The sequence below is a fragment of the Salvelinus namaycush genome, unplaced genomic scaffold, assembly GCF_016432855.1.
Source record: "Salvelinus namaycush isolate Seneca unplaced genomic scaffold, SaNama_1.0 Scaffold293, whole genome shotgun sequence".
In the NCBI taxonomy this organism is placed as follows: Eukaryota; Metazoa; Chordata; class Actinopteri; order Salmoniformes; family Salmonidae; genus Salvelinus; species Salvelinus namaycush.
In genome coordinates, this window is record NW_024059819.1 from 177,054 (window position 1) to 197,250 (window position 20,197).

Here is a 20,197-nt window from a genome sequence, read left to right on the forward strand (position 1 = left end):
AAAACAAACTCTAACAATAAAGAAGAATCTACAATGTAATAAACTGTGATGAAGTACGCTTTCAGGGGAAGGAAAGAAAAGACTCGTTCTAACTTGTATGTCCATAAAGAAGTTGTGTTGCTGCCTCGTTGTTGACAACCTACTGTCTATCTAACACTTTATGACCAAGCAAAGCACTGCTACAACAAAACTAAAGATTCAGCTCTGGAGGGAGGGGAGGGAGGGAGGGGAGGGAGGGATGGGGAGGGAGGGAGGGAGGGAGGGGAGGAGGGAGTGAGGGGAGGGGGCGGGAGGGAGGGAAGGAGGGAGGGAAGGAGTGAGGGAGGGAGGGCGGGGGGAGGAGGGAGTGAAGGAGGGAAGGAGGGAGGGCGGGGGGGAGGAGGGCAGGAGGGCGGGAGGGTGGGAGGGAGTGAGGGAGGGAAGGAGTGAGGGAGGGAAGGAGGGCGGGAGGGAGGGAGAGTCTAGACCAGCGGCTCCCAAATGGGGGGTTGGGCCCAGGGGTGTGTTGTGGCTAATTTGTTTTCAGATGGGGATTGGCAAGATACATTGGTTTGTTTACTTGGGTTACAAGTATAACGCCAAATGCTTCAGGTACGGTTACAGCACTTTAAGGGCTCATATAGAAACATGAATTTGGTATACTTGGGTTACCCCTTTTGGGTTAAAATTGTACACTCTAAAATGATTCTGGTGGGTTACAGCACAATAAAGGTTTGGAAAGCACTCGTCTAGACCGATGTGTGCTCATCTCCAGTCCAGAAGGACCTGAGTCAGACATCACTGTACACTGTGGCCCTTGAAGACCAGAATGATACACCCTCTGTCCATCTTCAGAGAGAGAGGAGAGAAAGTGGAGATGGAGGAGTTATCTTCAGCAGTCAACAGGAAGAGGAGGTTTGATCTTCACCATTGGACCCATGTACAGCTTCCAACATGGAACATATTAACACCAGCAATGCATTCAGTGGTTTATGAAGGCCTTCAATACCCCACAGCCTACAGAATTATAAAAGGTCTCTGCACAGCCTCCACGTCTACACAATGTAGTGTGTGTGCAAACACACTCTCCTGCGCGTACACACACGCCCTCACAGTCTCCACAAAGTTAAAATGACTAATACATTTTGTAATAAAATTTGTAATATACTTAGATGTGAATTATGGGCAGCAGTGGCCACAGAGTCATCCTTAGAGTAATAAGAGCTGAAATTAATAATATCTATCTTGAGATAATGTTATTATTAGTGATGACCAGAGAGAAGGAAAGAAACCTAAGAGCTCTCTCTCTCTCTCTCTCTCTCTCTCTCTCTCTCTCTCTCTCTCTCTCTCTCTCTCTCTCTCTCTCTCTCTCTCTCTCTCTCTCTCTCTCTCTCTCTCTCTCTCTCTCTCTCTCTCTCTCTCTCTCTCTCTCTCTCAAAAGGTAATGTAGTCATTAATTTACAAAGGCACTCTGTCAGTTCCACCGTGTAGCGTTAGCCTCCAGCGCTAATCAAAATGTAATTGATTAGTAATTCAGCAGAAACCTCCACAGAGGAAACTGACCGGTGGTTTTTAAACAGGGGCTACAATAAGAGACAAATTGATACAACTCTACTCAGGTTTTATTGATGGTGACGGTTCAGCAGACGTGTGGTTGACTGGAGTCCATTTGATTTGTTGGGGAGTAAGACAGAGTGGGGGGGTGTAAGTATTTTTATGGACATCAGCATTTGATGAAAGTCTTAATTAAATATTAGCATTAAATGCCTCGTCATACATAGGGGGGCTACACACACACACCTTCCACATTTCAGCTTACATCTACTGTAAGATAGAGATTTGACCTTTCCATCAGAACCCATTCTGTGGATGGCCATTTTGTAGGTCAGAGAGAAGAAAGGTAAAGAAAGCAGTGGCCTCTCCATCATTTTAACACCAAGTGCTGCCTGTTTGCTGCCTCACTGTCAAAACACACTGGCTTCAAAGTTAAGCATTAGGAGTTGAGGATCATGGAAACAAGACTGCACTTCCCATAAGGCCTTAGCAGGATGAGTTCTGCCCTTTCCTCACCTCTGATAGGCGTCAAGGAAAATGGGATAGATCTGCATTTCCCATAAGGCCTTGGCTTAGAGGCTCTGAGAGATCTGCCCTTTCCTCGCTTCTCAGAGTCAGAAGTGGAAGTTACCCGTAGGCACAGATCTAGGATCAGCTTACCCTGCCACAATCCTAACCTCAAACATTAGGGAGGAAACCTCTAAACTGACCTTAGATTAGTGGATAGGGGCAACTTTGTCCGACTACGCCCTTTCCTCCAGCCCCTCTGGGAGATCTAAGGGCAATTTTGAGGTCAAAGTTTTTCATCCTAGTGGTTTAGGTTAGGACTTCAGGGTGAAGGAATCTGATCCTGTATCTGGGACGACTATGCCAGCTACGCCGAGAGAGAGAGGGAAAGAGAGCGAGAGAGAAAGAGAGACACAGAGAGAGAGACATAGACATAGAGAGAGAGTCCTTGGAATCTTTGATTAATTTCAATCAACCCTTCAATCTGGCAGAGTTAATAATATCAGCATACTAGCATGGCTCCCACGACCTCTAGCATGGCTCCCACGACCTCTAGCATGGCTCCCACGACCTCTAGCATGGCTCCCACGACCTCTAGCATGGCTCCCACGACCTCTAGCATGGCTCCCACGACCTCTAGCATGGCTCCCACGACCTCTAGCATGGCTCCCACGACCTCTAGCATGGCTCCCACGACCTCCCCTCATTGGCCCTGACACCTCGCAATCAGCTCAAATGGAACCCTAATCCCTAAATAGCTCACTAACTAATAGAGTCCTATAGGAACCCTATAGTCCCCGGTCAAAAGTAGTGCAATAGGGAACAGGGTTGGATTTGGGATGCAGACACCTCATCTGCAAATTAATTTGGACCATTAAACCAGACACGGGTGGAGGGAGGGATGAAAAACCCAGAGAAGCGAGTGAATTACATGTTGTTGTTTCTTTGTGCTTGCTGGTTGCTGGGTTATATTAGCCAACAGAAGTGGGTCAGAGGGAATGAGAGAGCCAATAGGACATCAGGCGTGGAGGGAGGAGAGGATGGAGAGAGGGACAGACAGAGAGACAGAGACAGATACAGAGAGAGACAAGGACAGAGAGAGACAGAGAGACAGAGAGACAGAGAGACAGAGACAGAGACAGAGAGACAGAGACAGAGACAGAGACAGAGACAGAGACAGAGACAGAGACAGAGATCATATAATGAGTCTATGAATATCATTATACGTCAGTAATGTCATTCTGAGGATCAGAATATACCAACAAAGTAATGATTCATGATTCCAGTCAGAACGGATGAGCAGATCAGAATGCGGCCAATTAACATTAATTCAAGCAGAGTGCAGGGAGTCATAGGTCAATACCGTGATGCTGTATCCATTAGACCTAATCACCCCAAAATATATGATATTTAAATCTAATCGATTTTGTACCAACGCCAGACTGGTATGCTGTAGGTCTATAAGTAGTACTGAGACATCCATTTAAGTACATCAAATATATTGGGTCAAATGAGTCCAGAGATAGGCCATACTGTATCATCCATTAGACTATATCAAATATATTGGGTCAAATGAGTCCCCAGATCTAGAGGCATCACCAAACCTTGCTCCATCTTCCAACAAATCGTATAACTCAGTCCACAGTATGGGTATGGAAGGATCAACCAATTGAAATAAATATATATAGATCCCCCCCCCCCTTTTTAAAGTTCCATCCACGTTATTCAAATTCAAAACCATCTCTGTTCACTCCTGTCAGGCATTTTTGTGTTTTGACCGGGGGTAACCATCTCCCTGGTCAGTGTATCCATGTTACGAGAGCATTTTGATCTATAGCTCCACTCCTCTGTTAGCAGAGGGGCACAATTGACATGTAGCTAATGTAAAATACAGTGGCTTGCGAAAGTATTCACCCCCCTGGAATTTTTCCTATTTTGTTACCTTACAACCTGGAATTAAAATGGCTTTTTGTGGGGGTTGAATCATTTGATTTACACAACATGCCTACCACTTTGAAGATGCAAAACAAACAAGAAATAAGACAAAAAAAACTGAAAACTTGACCCTGCATAACTATTCACCCCCCCCAAAGTCAATACTTTGTAGAGCCACCTTTTGCAGCAATTACAGCTGCAAGTCTATTGGGGTATGTCTCTATAAGCTTGGTATATCTAGCCAAAATTGGATTGTGGTCTGGGCTTTGACTAGGCCATTCCAAGACATTTAAAAATGTTTCCCCTTAAACCACTTGAGTGTTGCTTTAGCAGTATGCTTAGGGTCATTGTCCTGCTGGAAGGTGAACCTCCGTCCCAGTCTCAAATCTCTGGAAGACTGAAACAGGTTTCCCTCAAGAATTTCCCTGTATTTAGCGCCAACCATCATTCCTTCAATTCTGACCAGTTTCCCAATCCCTGCCAATTAAAAACATCCCCACAGCATGATGCTACCACCACCATGCATCACTGTAGAGATGGTGTTCTCAGGGTGATGAGAAGTGTTGAATTTCCGCCAGACATAGCGTTTTCCTTGATGGCCAAAAAGCTTAATTTGAGTCTCATCTGACCAGAATGCCTTCTTCCATATGTTTGGGGAGTCTCCCACATGCCTTTTGGCGAACACCAAACATGTTGCTTATTTTTTTCTGGACACTCTTCCGTAAAGCCCAGCTCTGTGGAGTGTATGGCTTAAAGTGGTCCTATGGACAGATACTCCAATCTCCGCTGTGGAGCTTTGCAGCTCCTTCAGGGTTATCTTTGGTCTCTTTGTTGCCTCTCTGATTAATGCCCTCCTTGCCTGGTCCGTGAGTTTTGGTGGGCGGCCCTCTCTTGGCAGGTTTGTTGTGGTGCCAAATTCTTCCCATTTTTTTATAATGGATTTAATGGTGCTCCGTGGGATGTTCAAAGTTTTGGATATTTTTTTATAACCCAACCCTGATCTGTACTTCTCCACAACTTTGTCCCTGACCTGTTTGGCGAGGTCCTTGGTCTTCATAGTGCCCCTTGCTTAGAGGTGTTGCAGACTCTGGAGCCTTTCAGAACAGGTATGAGATCATATGACAGATCATGTGACACTTAGATTGCACACAGGTGGACTTTATTGAACTAATTATGTGACTTCTGAAGGTAATTGGTTGCACCAGATCTTATTTATGGGCTTCATCGCAAAGAGGGGGAAGACATATGCACGCACCACTTTTCTGTTTTATTTTTTTTAAATACGTTTTTTTCTTCATTTCACTTCACCAATTTGGACTATTAAGTGTATGTCCATTAAATGAAATCCAAGTAAAAATCTATTTAAATTGCAGGTTGTAATGCAACAAAATAGGAAAAATGCCAAGGGGGTGAATACTTTTGCAAGGCACTGTATAACCTCTGTCACCTCCATATAGACCAGAAACCAGGCAGAGTCTGCGTTTAAACAGGAAACACAATTATGATATTTATTTGTCACTAATTTGTATTTTCTCAAATCAGATCGGATCTGAAAAAATCGGATGTGAAAAGAGCTGATATGATTGGTCAAAAGACCACTACAAAATATAACAATTGGGCTATGTTCATATATTGCCACTATAAATAGCATATTTGGCACTATGTTTTTTGTATGGAACATTTGCTGCCAACATTGAAGATAGATTTTTTACTAACTCTTTATATCTATGTCTCTGCTATATGATCTCGTTGACCTCTCCATAGAGATCCATCTCTCTCTCTCTCTCTCTCTCTCTCTCTCTCTCTCTCTCTCTCTCTCTCTCTCTCTCTCTCTCTCTCTCTCTCTCTCTCTCTCTCGCTCACTCTCTCTCTCGCTCACTCTCTCTCTCGCTCTTGCTCTCTCTCTCGCTCACGCTCTCGCTCCCTCTAAAATAGACCATGAACCCTTGCGAACTCTAGCTTTTCTAAACATCACCATACTAGCATTGTCTTTCATTTCAGCTGCAACTTCTTGTGTGAGGTCTGTGTGTTCCGCTAGGAACCTTCTCTCTACCCTGACATGATTACCTTCTGCTTTAATACGGGAGCCAACACTCATCTCTCTCCACCTCTCCTAACCCAGCCTAAAGTGGTTTTTGCATGACTAGCACTATTGAAATGCTAATTTTAATCTTCCCCTGAAGGAAGCTTTGACTTTCTTATCAAAAGAAAAAAATGCAATACCTGTAAATAACAAATTGGCTCGAAGCCAGGGAAATGTTAGCAAGTAGGTCTGGAAAATGGCTTACTTCATAGTAATCTGAACATAGTAATCTGCGTGTGTGTAAACGTCCCTTCCTCCTTGTTTGCTATCTGAATGCAATGTATCTGCTCAATCCACATGTCTGATTTAGTAAAGGCCAAGAAGAAGGAGAAAACAAAATGGCGGAGCACCCCAATAGCATGCCACGCTCTGTAAAACGTGTAGGTGTTTCCAATCGATAAGCACGCTCCTGCTAAACACAGAGAGGGGCTTCAGGGCCTGGTTCCCACCGTCCACACACACACCTCTTGGTGTGTGTCCACCCACGCTAGCATCTCCACCTGTTTTGTTCCTGGGCTAATTACAGCCGAGAACAATTAACACGATAAGAATCGCTTAATATCCTCCCCCTCTTCCTTGTCCTCCTTCTCCCCTCCATCCTCCCTCCTCTCTCCCCCCTCCTCCGAAGGAAGAAGAGATTGAGGCAAACACTGCTAATTCCTCATCCCCTTTCAATTATCTCTCTAAATGGCGCTGCTAGGGAGGCAGGTGGTGGGCTGCAGAGTGAAATGACCTGCGTCCCAAATGGCACCCTATTCCCTATATAGTTCACTACTTTCGACCAGAGCCCTATGGGAACCCTGTGGGCCCTTGTCAAAAGTAGTGCACAAAATAGGGAATAGGGTGCCACTTGGGATGCATCCAGTGTTTAGTGAATGAATTGAATGTTGATGGGATTATGAGCTGTGCTGTTTAAGGGACCAGGGTTTAAGCCGAGTAATGCTGCTGCTTGTTGTTGGGAGATATGTTGTAATGAGTCTTAGGACACCTGCTAGTGACAAGACTCTGCAGTCATTACTGAGTCATCATTACCCTGGCTCTGTCGTTCTATGGTAGTCTGCAAGGACCAAAGTGCCAGGCAAATGTGGAACCACTTAGAAGCTCAGTGTGGAACCATTATGGAACTCCATGTAGAACTTTGAAACTTCTAGAACCCCTACGGAACCGTTACAGATTATTACAGATTACATTATAGAACCCTTTATGGAATTTGGAACTTCTGTAGAACCATTATAGAACTGTGGCACTCTTGTGGAACCATGATGGAACCCGCAATGGAACAGTGGAATTTCTGTGGAACGACTTGAAGAATTGTGGAACCCCTGTAGTTCCATTGTGGAACTGTAGAAAAAACCCAATACCCCTTGTCATGCTACTACTACTACTACATAATGTCTCCCCCATAACTTCCACGACTATCCTCCTCATCCCCTGTCAGAGTCTGCTGTTGTAACACCCTAGGGTAAGTTAAAGAATGAGAAGACAGATGATGTCATAAAAGAGACCAGGAAGTACACATGGGAGCCAACAGTTGTAGTTGTGTCATTCAGGTCCATTCACTGTCTGGGAGTTCTTGAGAATTATGACATCACTGTCTTCTCCTTCTGTATGCCATCCTCTAGGTTACACCTCTTCCTCATCTTTCACAGCTTCTGCTGGGCCGACACCCCCTTCCAGTAGTCGAGGATATCATGGAGGTCCTCGTCTTTCGCAAACTGAACCTTCTTCCTCAAGGCGTGGCCTGCAGCGATATACGTCGCCTCTTCGCGAGGGTCCCGAGGGCCTTTCTTGTGTGGCCGGAACCTCTCCCAGATTCGAAGGGTGTTTTCCGAGGAATATTCGGGGCTGGAAGAGTAGCCGGAGTAGTTGTGGTGCCGGGAAGGGGAGAGCTGGGAGTAGGCGGCAGGGTCCCTTTTGGTACGTCCCAGGGGTTTGAGGAAGGAGGCCTTCTGGGATGGGGAGGGAGAGGGGGAGTCGTTGGCTCCCTCGTAGTAGAGGGCGGGGAAGGAGTGCCTGTGCTCAGAACAGTGGTAGTCTGGATGTACCTCCAGATGATGATGCTGCTGCTGCTTTCCCGGTCCTCCCCCTCCTCTTCCTCCCCCTCCGCAACCCACCCCACCTCCATTGACATTCACCCCACCTTCATTAACCCCTCCTCCCATTCCGTTCCCACCACCACAACCCATCCCGTTTCCATCACCACCACTACCACAACCACTACCATTTCCACCTACAAGAGGGAGCCTCTCCATGGTTTCCCCACATCCAACAGGGCTCCCCTTCTCTGGGTATGGAGGGCAGGAGTTGGGGCCCGGGCTGCGGGGCTCCGGGACATCCAGACTGAAGATCCTGGTGCTCTTCATGGATCCTCCAGCCGAGGACACGTTACATCGGTTCTTCCCAGCACCCATGACCACCACACCTGTATCGCTCAGCTGCCTCTGTAAGGGTCGTACGGCATTCGCCGGTGGTGGGTCCCTGTAGGGGGGCGAGAGAAACCCCCCTCCGCTGATTCCGGGACGCTCCGAGAGGGGCATGACGAGGGGGACGGGGGTCATCGTGGGAGGGACATGGATTTTGGGAGAGGAGGCGAGCATCTGGCAGGTGTCAGCGAGGCCTTGGGAGAGGGGGATGAGGTTCCGAGCAAGGGAGGTGATACAAACAGGTGGAGGAGAAGTAGGGTTGTCGCCAGATGTTGTCGTGGCAACAAGGGAGTCGAGCTTGAGCGCGTCAATACAGTTGTTGATAATCTGGTTGACTTTGTCGACCTCCATGGCGATCGTCGAGATCTCCGATGCAGATCCGTGCCCATCGTCATCCGAATCATTCCCAACGTCCATTCCGTCTTCACTGCAACCGTTGATGCCTCGCATATCCACCAGTATCGCCTCCCCCCCTCCTCCTCCTCCCCCGTCTCCCGATAATCCTGCCCCAGTCCTCACGTCCATATAGTTCCCTTTATTGGTTGCCATGGCTTCACCGAACGCTGTGGCCATCTTCTCCACTTGGGGGAGCGTCGAGAGGCGGGAGGAGGTGGTGTTGGCCGAACCGTGGAGCATTCCGGAGCTGGAGGAGGCGGAGGGGGGAAGTTTATTACCCCCGCCACCCCCTCCTCCGTGGAGGTGACCTCCGTGGTGCCCCTGGTTCTGAGCCTGTTCCTGGAGATGCTGCATGGCTGCCGGGTCGTTAGCTGCCTGTGCTGCAGCCTCCGGTCCATACCTGTAAATAAAATCCAAGGATAAAATCCATTAGAATAAAATATTTTACATCTCAGGTAAAATAGCTGTATGCAATTCAGGTGCATCACATCTACCTATGAGTCCCGAGTTATTCAAACCTCGAATCAAACTTTAATTAATTAAAGTGCATTTAAATGTAACAACAATTGTAACAACAATAAAATGGATAATAAAAAACAACAAGACTATAAAAGAGATGAGTAAAATAATGTCAAATAACATAAAGAGCTGTGGTTTCAACAACCTACATAATACATTGGGTCTGTCCCTCTTACCGCATCTCCAAGATGGTCTTCTTCACGCTGATCGCCTTCTCCTTCTCCTCCTGCATCCGACGCTTCCTCAGGCAGTAGTAGACGAGCCCGAGCACGATCACCATCCCCAGCAGACACCCCAGGATGGTCATGATGTAATGCGTCATGGTTGACGGGTTGGCGTGGTGGTCGTCAGGATCAGCCTCTCGCGTGGCGAAGAAGATGCACGTGTGGTTGTTGCGCTGGTTTTTACTTATAGACACCACGCAGTAGGTGTAGTTGGTGTGAGGTTTCAGATCCACCAGCGTCACCTTCTCCTTCTTCTCCTTGAGGTTCTGGATGTCCGAGACGAAGCTCTGGTTGTATTGGACCAGGACGTACATCTTGCTGTATGGTTTAGGGATCTGGACCAACAGCTTGGCTGCAGACAGAGTGACCCACTGGAGTTTGATGCTGGGGTTGAAGTTAGGGTCGGCCGTGGACGAAGCTGTTGGTTGATGATACGGTCCGGCCCGGCCGTCCATCTCCGGACCCATCCCGGAGCCCTCCCAGTCGGTGCCAGGTTGAGACGTGATCCCGGGTATGATCATGCCGTCGCGACAGATGGTGGAGAGCATGGTGCGAGCGCTGCGTCCGTGCCCGGCCACGGGGCTCAGGAGCGGGTAGAGAAACAGCTCGCCAGGGGTCTCGCACTGCAGCCTGTCGTATGTATGTGTCACATTATTAAATGCCTCCAACCAAGTAAGAAAACTATACAGATCACATCCACAATGGAAGGGATTTCCTGCTAGCTCGCAGACCATTAACCGGTTTAGCACGGTGAAAGTTGACGGATCGATCCGGGCCAGCTTATTGGACGAGAGGTCGATGCTGCTGAGGCTGGAGCTGGACTCCTCAAATGCTTTGTTGTCAATGACCTCGATGAGGTTGTGCTGGAGGAAGAGGCACTGCAAGCGGCCCAGGCCACGCATCATCCCCTCTGTCAGGTTGGTCAGCTTGTTGTAACCCAACTGGAGGACCTAGGATGAGAGGAGACCACAATTGAGAAACAGTAAGAGTTTGGCATCTCAAATGACAGCATGTTCCCCATGAAAAGACTGCTTTTGGAATTAGTGCACTGCATGGAGAAAAGGTGGAGGACGTAGCATTAGAAGGGACCACAATGGGAATACAGTAAGTACGTGGCCTCTTCTCCATCTTAGTAAGTACAAATAGCAACATCCCTGTGTACCATGGACTCTGGTTCTAATGAAAATGATGGCTTCCATGTACTTGGGCTGTTAAATGAAGCTGGAGAATGGGAGAATAGTTCCAGTAACCAGTCCGATGAAGGGAGCACAAGGGAAATACAGTACATCTTTGGCTATCTCAAATGACGCCCCTTATCACTTACATAACACACTGGTCAAACAATTGATCTATAACATGGAGAAGAGGGTATTGTTTGAGATTTTCCTTTTGACGTGCATTAGTCAAGTAAAATCAGTCAATTCAATCAACCAATCAACCAGTCAACCAATCAATCAACTAAACAACCGACCGATCAACCAATCAAACACCCACTCCTCCCTGACAGGTGGGTTTGCCTGATCCGTGAAGGTCCCATCCTCTATGTAAGACAGGGATGGGGAAACTCCAGTCCTCAGGGCCCGGAGTGGCGTCACACTTTTTACCCATCCTAGCGAACACATACTATACTACTTGCATTCTAAACTGATTCACTGACTATTGGGGTCAGGTACAGTGCCTTCGGAAAGTACTCAGACCCCTTGACTTTTCCCACATTTTGTTACATTACAACCTTATTCTAAAATTGATCAAACAAAATCCTCAGCCTTCTACACAAAATACCCCATAATGACAAGGCAAAAACTGTTTTTTTTACATTTTTGCAAATGTCTTAAAAATTCAAACAGAAGTACCTTATTTACATAAGTATTCAGACCCTTTGCTATGAGACTCGAAATTGAGCTCAGGTGCATTCTGTTTCCATTGATCATCCTTGAGATGTTTCTGGGGGTATCATCGGATGAGGCCACAGTGTCTCCTGACCCCTCCTGTCTCAGCCTCCAGTATTTATGCTGCAGTAGTTTATGTGTCGGGGGGCTAGGGTCAGTCTGTTATATCTGGAGTATTTCTCTTGTCTTATCCGGTGTCCTGTGTGAGTATGCTCTCTCTAATTCTCTCTTTCTCTCTTTCTTTCTTTCTTTCTCTCTCTCGGAGGACCTGAGCCCTAGGACCATGCCTCAGGACTACCTGGCATGATGATTCCTTGCTGTCCCCAGTCCACCTGGCCGTGCTGCTGCTCCAGTTTCAACTGTTCTGCCTGCGGCTATGGAACCCTGACCTGTTCACCGGACGTGCTACCTGTCCCAGACCTGCTGTTTTCAACTCTCTAGAGACAGGAGGAGCGGTAGAGATACTCTCAATGATCGGCTATGAAAAGCCAACTGACATTTACTCCTGAGGTGCTGACTTGTTGCACCTTCGACAACTACTGTGATTATTATTATTTGACGTTGCTGGTCATTTATGAACATTTGAACATCTTGGCCATGTTCTGTTATAATCTCCACCCGGCACAGTCAGAAGAGGCACACACCTGTCTATATAAGGTCACACAGTTTACAGTGCATGTCAGAGCAAAGATCAAGCCATGAGTTTAAAGGAATTGTCCGTAGAAATCTGAGAGAGGATTGTGTCGAGGCACAGATCTGGGGAAAGGTACCAAAAAAATGTCTGCAGCATTGAAGGTCCCCAAGAACACAGTGGCCTCCACCATTCTTAAATGGAAGAAGTTTAGAACAACTAAGAGCTCCAAAGTTAATCTGTGGAGATGGGAAAACCTTCCAGAAGGACAATCATCTCTGCAGCACTCCACCAATCAAGCCTCTATGGTAGAGTGGCCAGACGGAAGCCACTCCTCAGTATAAAGCATATGACAGCCTGCTTGGAGTTTGCCAAAATGTACCTAAAGGACTCTCAGACCATGAGAAACAAGACTCTCTGGTCTGATGAAACCAAGCTTGAACTATTTGGCCTGAATGCCAAGTGTCACGTCTGGAGGAAACCTGGAATCATCCCTACGGTGAAGCATAGTGGAGGCAGCATCATGCTGTGGGGATGTTTTTCAGCAGCAGGGACTGGGAGACTAGTCACGATCGATGAAAAGACTAACGGAGCAAAGTACAGAGATATCCTTGATGAAAACCTGCTCCAGAGTGCTCAGGACTTCAGACTGGGGCGAATGTTCACCTTCCAACAGGACAACAACCCTAAGCACACAGCCAAGACAACGCAGGAGTGGCTTCAGGACAGGTCTCTGAGTGTCCTTGAGTGGTCCAGCCAGTGCCCAGACTTGAACCCGATCGAACATCTCTGGAGAGACCTGAAAATAGCTGTGCAGCAACTCTCCCCATCCAACCTGACAGAGCTTGAGAACATCTGCAGAGAAGATTGGGAGAAACTCCCCAAATACAGGTGTGCCAAGCTTGTAGCATCATACCCAAGAAGAATCAATGCTGTAATCACTGAGTTAAGGGTCTGAATACTTATGTAAATGTGACATTTACATTTTTTATAAATTAGCATCCATTTCCAAAAACCTATTTTTGCTTTGTCATTATGGGGTATTGTGTGTAAAAAATTATTTAATCAAGTTTAGAATAAGGCTGTAACGTTAAAAATAATTGGAAATAGTCAAAGAGTCTGAATACTTTCCAAAGTTACTGTATGTAAACTGGGGCTGGGGCAAAAGTGTGACACCAATCAGGCCCCAGAGGAGTTGCCCATCCCTGAAGTAAGAGATCTCGTTGTCACCCAACCAACTAACCAATCAACCAACCAACATACCAATTAACCAATCAACCAACCAACCAACTAACCAATCAATCAACCAACATACTAACCAACCAAACAATCAAACCAATGACCTGTAGGTTGGCCTGATGGGTGAAAGCCATGTCCTCTATGTAAATTATCTCTTTCTTAACCAACCAACCAAATCCCTTACCTGTAGGTTGGCCTAATGGGTGAAAGCCATGTCCTCTATGTAAAATATCTCTTTCTCTTTCTCAACCAACCAACCAAATCCCTTACCTGTAGGTTGGCCTAATGGGTGAAAGCCATGTCCTCTATGTAAAATATCTCTTTCTCAACCAACCAATCAAATCCCTTACCTGTAGGTTGGCCTGATGGGTGAAAGCCATGTCCTCTATGTAAAATATCTCTTTCTCAACCAACCAACCAAATCCCTTAACTGTAGGTTGGCCTAATGGGTGAAAGCCATGTCCTCTATGTAAAATATCTCTTTCTCAACCAACCAACCAAATCCCTTACCTGTAGTTTGGCCTAATGGGTGAAAGCCATGTCCTCTATGTAAAATATCTCTTTCTCAACCAACCAACCAAATCCCTTACCTGTAGTTTGGCCTAATGGGTGAAAGCCATGTCCTCTATGTAAAATATCTCTTTCTCAACCAACCAACCAAATCCCTTACCTGTAGGTTGGCCTAATGGGTGAAAGCCATGTCCTCTATGTAAAATATCTCTTTCTCAACCAACCAACCAAATCCCTTACCTGTAGGTTGGCCTGATGGGTGAAAGCCATGTCCTCTATGTAAAATATCTCTTTCTCAACCAACCAATCAAATCCCTTACCTGTAGGTTGGCCTGATGGGTGAAAGCCATGTCCTCTATGTAAAATATCTCTTTCTCAACCAACCAATCAAACAAATAACCAATCAACTAACCAATCAAATCCCTCCCTCTCAACACATCAACCAACCAACCAATCAAATCCCTTACCTGTAGGTTGGCCTGATGGGTAAAGGCCCCGTCCTCTATGTAAGAGATGTCATTCTTGGTGAGGTTGAGGTCCGTGAGGTTGGTGAAGCGATACATGGAGTGGAATAGCACTGCTTTCAGCTTGTTCTCATTCAACCTCAGGTCATGGACCTGTTGTGTTGAAAGAACGAGAACTTGTTTCATATCAAACGTCTCGGCATTCACCAGCTAGCATAAGAAAACATTTAGTGTTAGCTTTGCATTTCTGTTGAAAGTTGGCTTGAAAGAGGACCACAATGGAAATAAGTTGTCAACTTTTATAAATGCATTGTATCCACGCAGTTTAATTGTGTTTTTCAAAAGTTCAAATAAATAAAATAAAATCTAATTGAAAAGAACAATACTTTTTTTTCATCAAACAGCTCAACAAGTAGTATAACAAAACAGTGAGCTATTATAGCAAAACAGTGAGCTAGTATTTGTAAGCTAGCATAAACAAAACATTCCGTTTTAGCTTTGCCAAACTATGGTGGTTCCTATGGGACATATGAACTGCGGTGGTTGAAAAGTAAGGTATGTTTTAGTGTCCCTCAAGGCTCTGTTCCAGCCCCACTACTGTTTCAATTCTATATTGTGCTAACTCTTGGTGATGTTATACAGTGGTTGAAAAGGAACACCTTAGTGAGCAAAACCAGAATTGCAATTAAAATGACATATTTTACAATTACTGCTAGGGGTAGGTTGTATAGCATAATATATACTCTATAATATAGAACATAACAGTACCGTATTGTTGATGTGCTGGGGGATGGTCTCGTACGGGGGCTGGTTCTGACTGCAGATGGCCAGCCACACGTAGCCTTTATCCCCCTCGATCAGCCAGCAGTCCCCCCGGACGGACCCAGGGAGGTGGAGGAGAAGAAGTAATGGGGGGAGAAGGTAGAGGAAGATGGACGGAGAGAGGGATAGGGAGAGCGGGATGGAGGGGAGGTGGAGAAACCTGTTGGCCATGGTTAGGGAGGAAGGGAGGATAGGAGGGGTTATCTTATGAAGAAATTAAGTGAAAGGGGAGAATATTAGGAAATGAAGCAGGCAAGTTTGAAATCAGGTTGGTTGACAGGTAAGGAAGGGGTGTGGCCAGAGCAGGAAGTAGAGACAGGGAGTCGTAGGTCACAGATAGGTTGTTGCCTAGGCAATTAGAGCATGGCTTGCCGCTTGGCAGCCATGGTAGCTGGTAACATAGACCCCATTTTAAGTATTCCGTGTCAGAGGGATACAATGACGGTAGCTCCAGCAACAACTCATGGCCCCTATGACCGTTTCCCTCGGCGACAGAGATGGAGGAAAACTCCCTTTCAGTTTGGCAGAGAACCTGTGTGTGAGAGAGAGAAAGAGAGAGAGAGAGAGAGAGAGAGATCCAGAAAGTCAGAGGGAAGGAAAGATAAAGACAGGAGAAAGAGTGGGCAGGAGAAAAAAATATAATTTCATCTGGATTAAAACAGCTAATGACAAAATAATACAAATTGTTAATCCCTTTCACGTATTCCCCAAGGATTTCTAATTAATTGACTTTAGGTCTGGTTTCAAAATGAGCTGTGTAAAAGAGACATAATGAAACACATGAAGATATGCCATCACTTCCAGATAACATGATACACTGAAATATCCATTAGCAATGATGATTATTCAATTTACTAATAAAGAAGATGATCATAGATTTGACTTTTCATATAACAAGCCTTTCCCACAAGTAATATTATTCAAACGTATAAAACAAAATGCATAACGCATAGACAAACACACACAGACACACACACAGCATCATCGAATTGCAGTTCTGCTGCAAACACATTAGCATACTACTCACCAATAAATATGTAAATGATAAAAACCCTAAAACAATCAAATCTAATTTCATAGACATTCTCCATTGTTCACAAGCCTTTCACAATTCAGTTATAGAGCTTCTGTGCTCTACAATAAAGCTATCATCAACGCTCTTTAAAGGAACTAAGGGAGAAGAAAGAGGGACTAAATGAGAATAAAGGAGTGAGAAAAAGGGACTAGATGGGAATAAAGGAGCGAGAAAAAGGTACTAGATGGGAATAAAGGAGTGAGAAAAAGGGACTAAATGGGAATAAAGGAGTGAGAAAGAGGTACTAGATGGGAATAAAGGAGCGAGAAAAAGGGACTAAATGAGAATAAAGGAGTGAGAAAAAGGGACTAGATGGGAATAAAGGAGCGAGAAAAAGGGACTAAATGAGAATAAAGGAGCGAGAAAAAGGTACTAGATGGGAATAAAGGAGCGAGAAAAAGGTACTAGATGGGAATAAAGGAGTGAGAAAAAGGGACTAAATGGGAATAAAGGAGTGAGAAAGAGGTACTAGATGGGAATAAAGGAGTGAGAAAAAGGTACTAGATGGGAATAAAGGAGTGAGAAAGAGGTACTAGATGGGAATAAAGGAGTGAGAAAGAGGTACTAGATGGGAATAAAGGAGTGAGAAAAAGGTACTAGATGGGAATAAAGGAGTGAGAAAGAGGTACTAGATGGGAATAAAGGAGCGAGAAAAAGGTACTAGATGGGAATAAAGGAGCGAGAAAAAGGTACTAGATGGGAATAAAGGAGCGAGAAAAAGGTACTAGATGGGAATAAAGGAGTGAGAAAAAGGGACTAAATGGGAATAAAGGAGTGAGAAAGAGGTACTAGATGGGAATAAAGGAGTGAGAAAGAGGTACTAGATGGGAATAAAGGAGTGAGAAAGAGGGACTAGATGGGAATAAAGGAGTGAGAAAGAGGTACTAGATGGGAATAAAGGAGTGAGAAAGAGGGACTAGATGGGAATAAAGGAGTGAGAAAGAGGTACTAGATGGGAATAAAGGAGTGAGAAAAAGGTACTAGATGGGAATAAAGGAGCGAGAAAAAGGTACTAGATGGGAATAAAGGAGTGAGAAAGAGGTACTAGATGGGAATAAAGGAGTGAGAAAGAGGTACTAGATGGGAATAAAGGAGTGAGAAAGAGGTACTAGATGGGAATAAAGGAGTGAGAAAGAGGTACTAGATGGGAATAAAGGAGTGAGAAAGAGGTACTAGATGGGAATAAAGGAGTGACAAAGAGGGACTAGATGGGAATAAAGGAGTGAGAAAGAGGTACTAGATGGGAATAAAGGAGTGAGAAAGAGGTACTAGATGGGAATAAAGGAGTGAGAAAGAGGTACTAGATGGGAATAAAGGAGCGAGAAAAAGGTACTAGATGGGAATAAAGGAGTGAGAAAGAGGGCCTAGATGGGAATAAAGGAGTGAGAAAGAGGTACTAGATGGGAATAAAGGAGTGAGAAAGAGGGCCTAGATGGGAATAAAGGAGCGAGAAAGAGGTACTAGATGGGAATAAAGGAGTGAGAAAGAGGTACTAGATGGGAATAAAGGAGTGAGAAAGAGGTACTAGATGGGAATAAAGGAGTGAGAAAGAGGGACTAAAAAGTGTCTTGCAGGCAGCTAGGCCTATCTGCTGGATCAATATGTGTGTGTGTGTGTGTGTGTGTGTGTGTGTGTGTGTGTGTGTGTGTGTGTGTGTGTGTGTGTGTGTGTGTGTGTGTGTGTGTGTGTGTGTTTCTCTGCTGGATTAACGTGGGTTAGGATGTAATCCATACTAAAGCGTATGCATTACAGCTAAAGCAATTCAAATGGATTTTCCATTTTCAACGTCACTTTTCCTAAAACATATTTTGTAATGTATCTCGCCACGCCGATGACATGACACAAACACACAGGACAAGGCTCACTGTTTTGTGAACCATATCACTTACATTTAAATGGGGTTTACAATGTTAATCCCCCCCCCAAAAGTGTCATGTATCTATAGTCATGCCAATGAAATGACACAAGGGACCAGGTTAGACACTGGTAGAACCTATGCCAAGGTGCATTGAAGCTGTTCTGTCTCGTGGTGCCCCAACGCCCTATTAAGACACTTTATGTTGGTGTTTCCTTTATTTTGGCAGTTACCTGTACATCCCACTGGTTTCACTTTTTCTACAAAACCACATAATGTCTACCAGTCACACCGATGAAATGACACTACTATAACACAGGAACCATGTTGCCTGTTCAGTGTAGGACTCCTTGGAAAGCAGTTGTTACTGGCTAGACAACGTCCTTCTCTCAGCACATATCAAAACTGCAGGCTAAAGTTACATCTAGACTTGGTTTCCTCTACCGGATTCACTCTTCTTTCACCCCAGCTGCCAAACTAACCCTGATTCAGCTTACCCATGCTGAGATACCTACTGCAGCCCTCATCCTCCACATACAACACCCGTTCTGCCAAGGTCCCCAAAGCACACACATCTCTGGGCCGCTCGTCTTTTCAGTTCTCTGCAGCTAGCGACTGGAACGAGCTGCAACAAACACTCAAGCTGGACAGTTTTATCTCAATCTCTTCATTCAAAGACTCAATCATGGACACTCTTACTGACAGGCTGCTTTGTGTGATGTATTGTTGTTTCTACCTTCTTGCCCTTTGTGCTGCTGTCTGTGCCCACTAATGTTTGTACCATGTTCTGTGCTGATACCATGTTGTGCTGCTGCCATGTTGTGTTCCTACCATGTTGTTGTCATGTTGTGTTGCTACCATGCTGTGTTGTCATGTGCTGCTGCCATGCTATGTTGTTGTCTCTCCTTATGTAGTGTTGTGGTGTCTCTCTTGTCGTGATGTGTGTTTTGTCTTGTATTTTTATTTTATTTTTAATCCCAGCCCCCGTCCCTGCAGGAGGCCTTTTGTCTTTTGGTAGGCCATCAATGTAGATAAGAATTTGTTCTTAACTGACTTGCCTAGTTAAATAAAGGTTACAAAATTAATAAAAAATGACTGTCTGTGAGTGGACTATCCTGGTTAAATAAATAAGTGAAGAGGCCCTATTTTTTTATTTTACTTAACCAGGCAAGTCCGTTAAGAACAAAGTCTTATTTTACAATGATGGCCTACCCCGGCCAAACGCTCCCCTAACCCGGACGATGCTGGGCCAATTGTGCGCTCACGGCTGGTTGTGATACAGCCCGGGATCGAACCAGGGTCTGTAGTGACGCCTCTAGCACCGAGATGCAGTGCCTTAGACCGCTGCGCCAATCGAGAGCCCATTTTCTCAGACGGCCTTATGTTCTAATGTTATTTTATACCAAAAACAAATTGATATTTGTATTCCCACTGTTTATCTGTGAGAGCCACACACACACACACACACACACACGCACACACACACACACACACACAGTGTTTATCTTTAAGAGCCAGTTTAAGACACATATGCAGAGGGGTTCAAAGGAGCCTAGACAAGCACCATTAACCACTCATGAGGAGTGGTGTGTGTGTGTGTGTGTGTGTGTGTGTGTGTGTGTGTGTGTGTGTGTGTGTGTGTGTGTGTGTGTGTGTGTGTGTGTGTGTGTGTGTGTGTGTGTGTGTGTGTGTGTGTGTGTGTGTGTGTGTGTCTGTTGTAACTGAATGTTGACAAACACTTAACCACACTTCGCTGGAGTGCATAAACGTGGTGTTAATATGCAATTCACGAAAATACTAAGCTAACACACACACACTTTACTCACGCCATCATCTCCTCTCAAGCTGCAGAGAAGTTCTTTATCCACAAATCCCGATGGTCTTAAACAGCTGGACCTCCTTGGCTACATCATAATGTGGCCATTTAGCAGATGCTTCAATGCAAAGTGACTGACAGAACAGTGGACATTGGTCCAATGGAAACATATCCTCAAGAGCTACCTGATCTGGGAACACTTAACAGGGAACATAATGTGGTGGAATTCATTCTGATCCTCCCTACTTTACATAAGTGTGTGGTGGAGGCAAGGAA

General features: G+C 45.3%; 2 protein-coding genes across 2 annotated transcripts in view; both read right to left on the bottom strand.

The window, feature by feature from the left end:
* The window catches only part of LOC120039706 (protein phosphatase 1 regulatory subunit 29-like), a 45,110-nt gene extending 42,385 nt beyond the window's left edge, over positions 1-2,725 (bottom strand). Inside the window, exon 1 of the mRNA XM_038985113.1 lies at positions 2,552-2,725. Within this exon, the coding sequence (XP_038841041.1) occupies positions 2,552-2,725 (174 nt within the window). The remainder of the gene's footprint in view (positions 1-2,551) is intronic.
* Positions 2,726-7,701: 4,976 nt separating this feature from the next.
* Positions 7,702-15,346, bottom strand: LOC120039707 (protein phosphatase 1 regulatory subunit 29-like). Its single transcript, XM_038985115.1, has 5 exons — positions 15,122-15,346; positions 14,357-14,506; positions 9,573-10,570; positions 8,178-9,277; positions 7,702-8,138 (listed from the first exon to the last, which is right to left on the bottom strand). The coding sequence occupies exons 1-5, from the start codon at positions 15,344-15,346 to the stop codon at positions 7,702-7,704; spliced, it is 2,910 nt and encodes a 969-aa protein (XP_038841043.1).
* Between the last annotated feature and the right edge of the window lie 4,851 nt (positions 15,347-20,197).

Coding starts and splice junctions, on each gene's coding strand:
- LOC120039707 (XM_038985115.1), bottom strand. CDS start 15,346: ATGGCCAACAGGTTTCTCCACCTCCCCTCCATCCCGCTCTCCCTATCC. Junction 9,278..9,572: donor AAGACCATCTTGGAGATGCG/GTAAGAGGGACA, acceptor TTTTATTTACAG/GTATGGACCGGAGGCTGCAG. Junction 8,139..8,177: donor TGGGGTGAATGTCAATGGAG/GTGGGGTGGGTT, acceptor GAGGAGGGGGAG/GACCGGGAAAGCAGCAGCAG.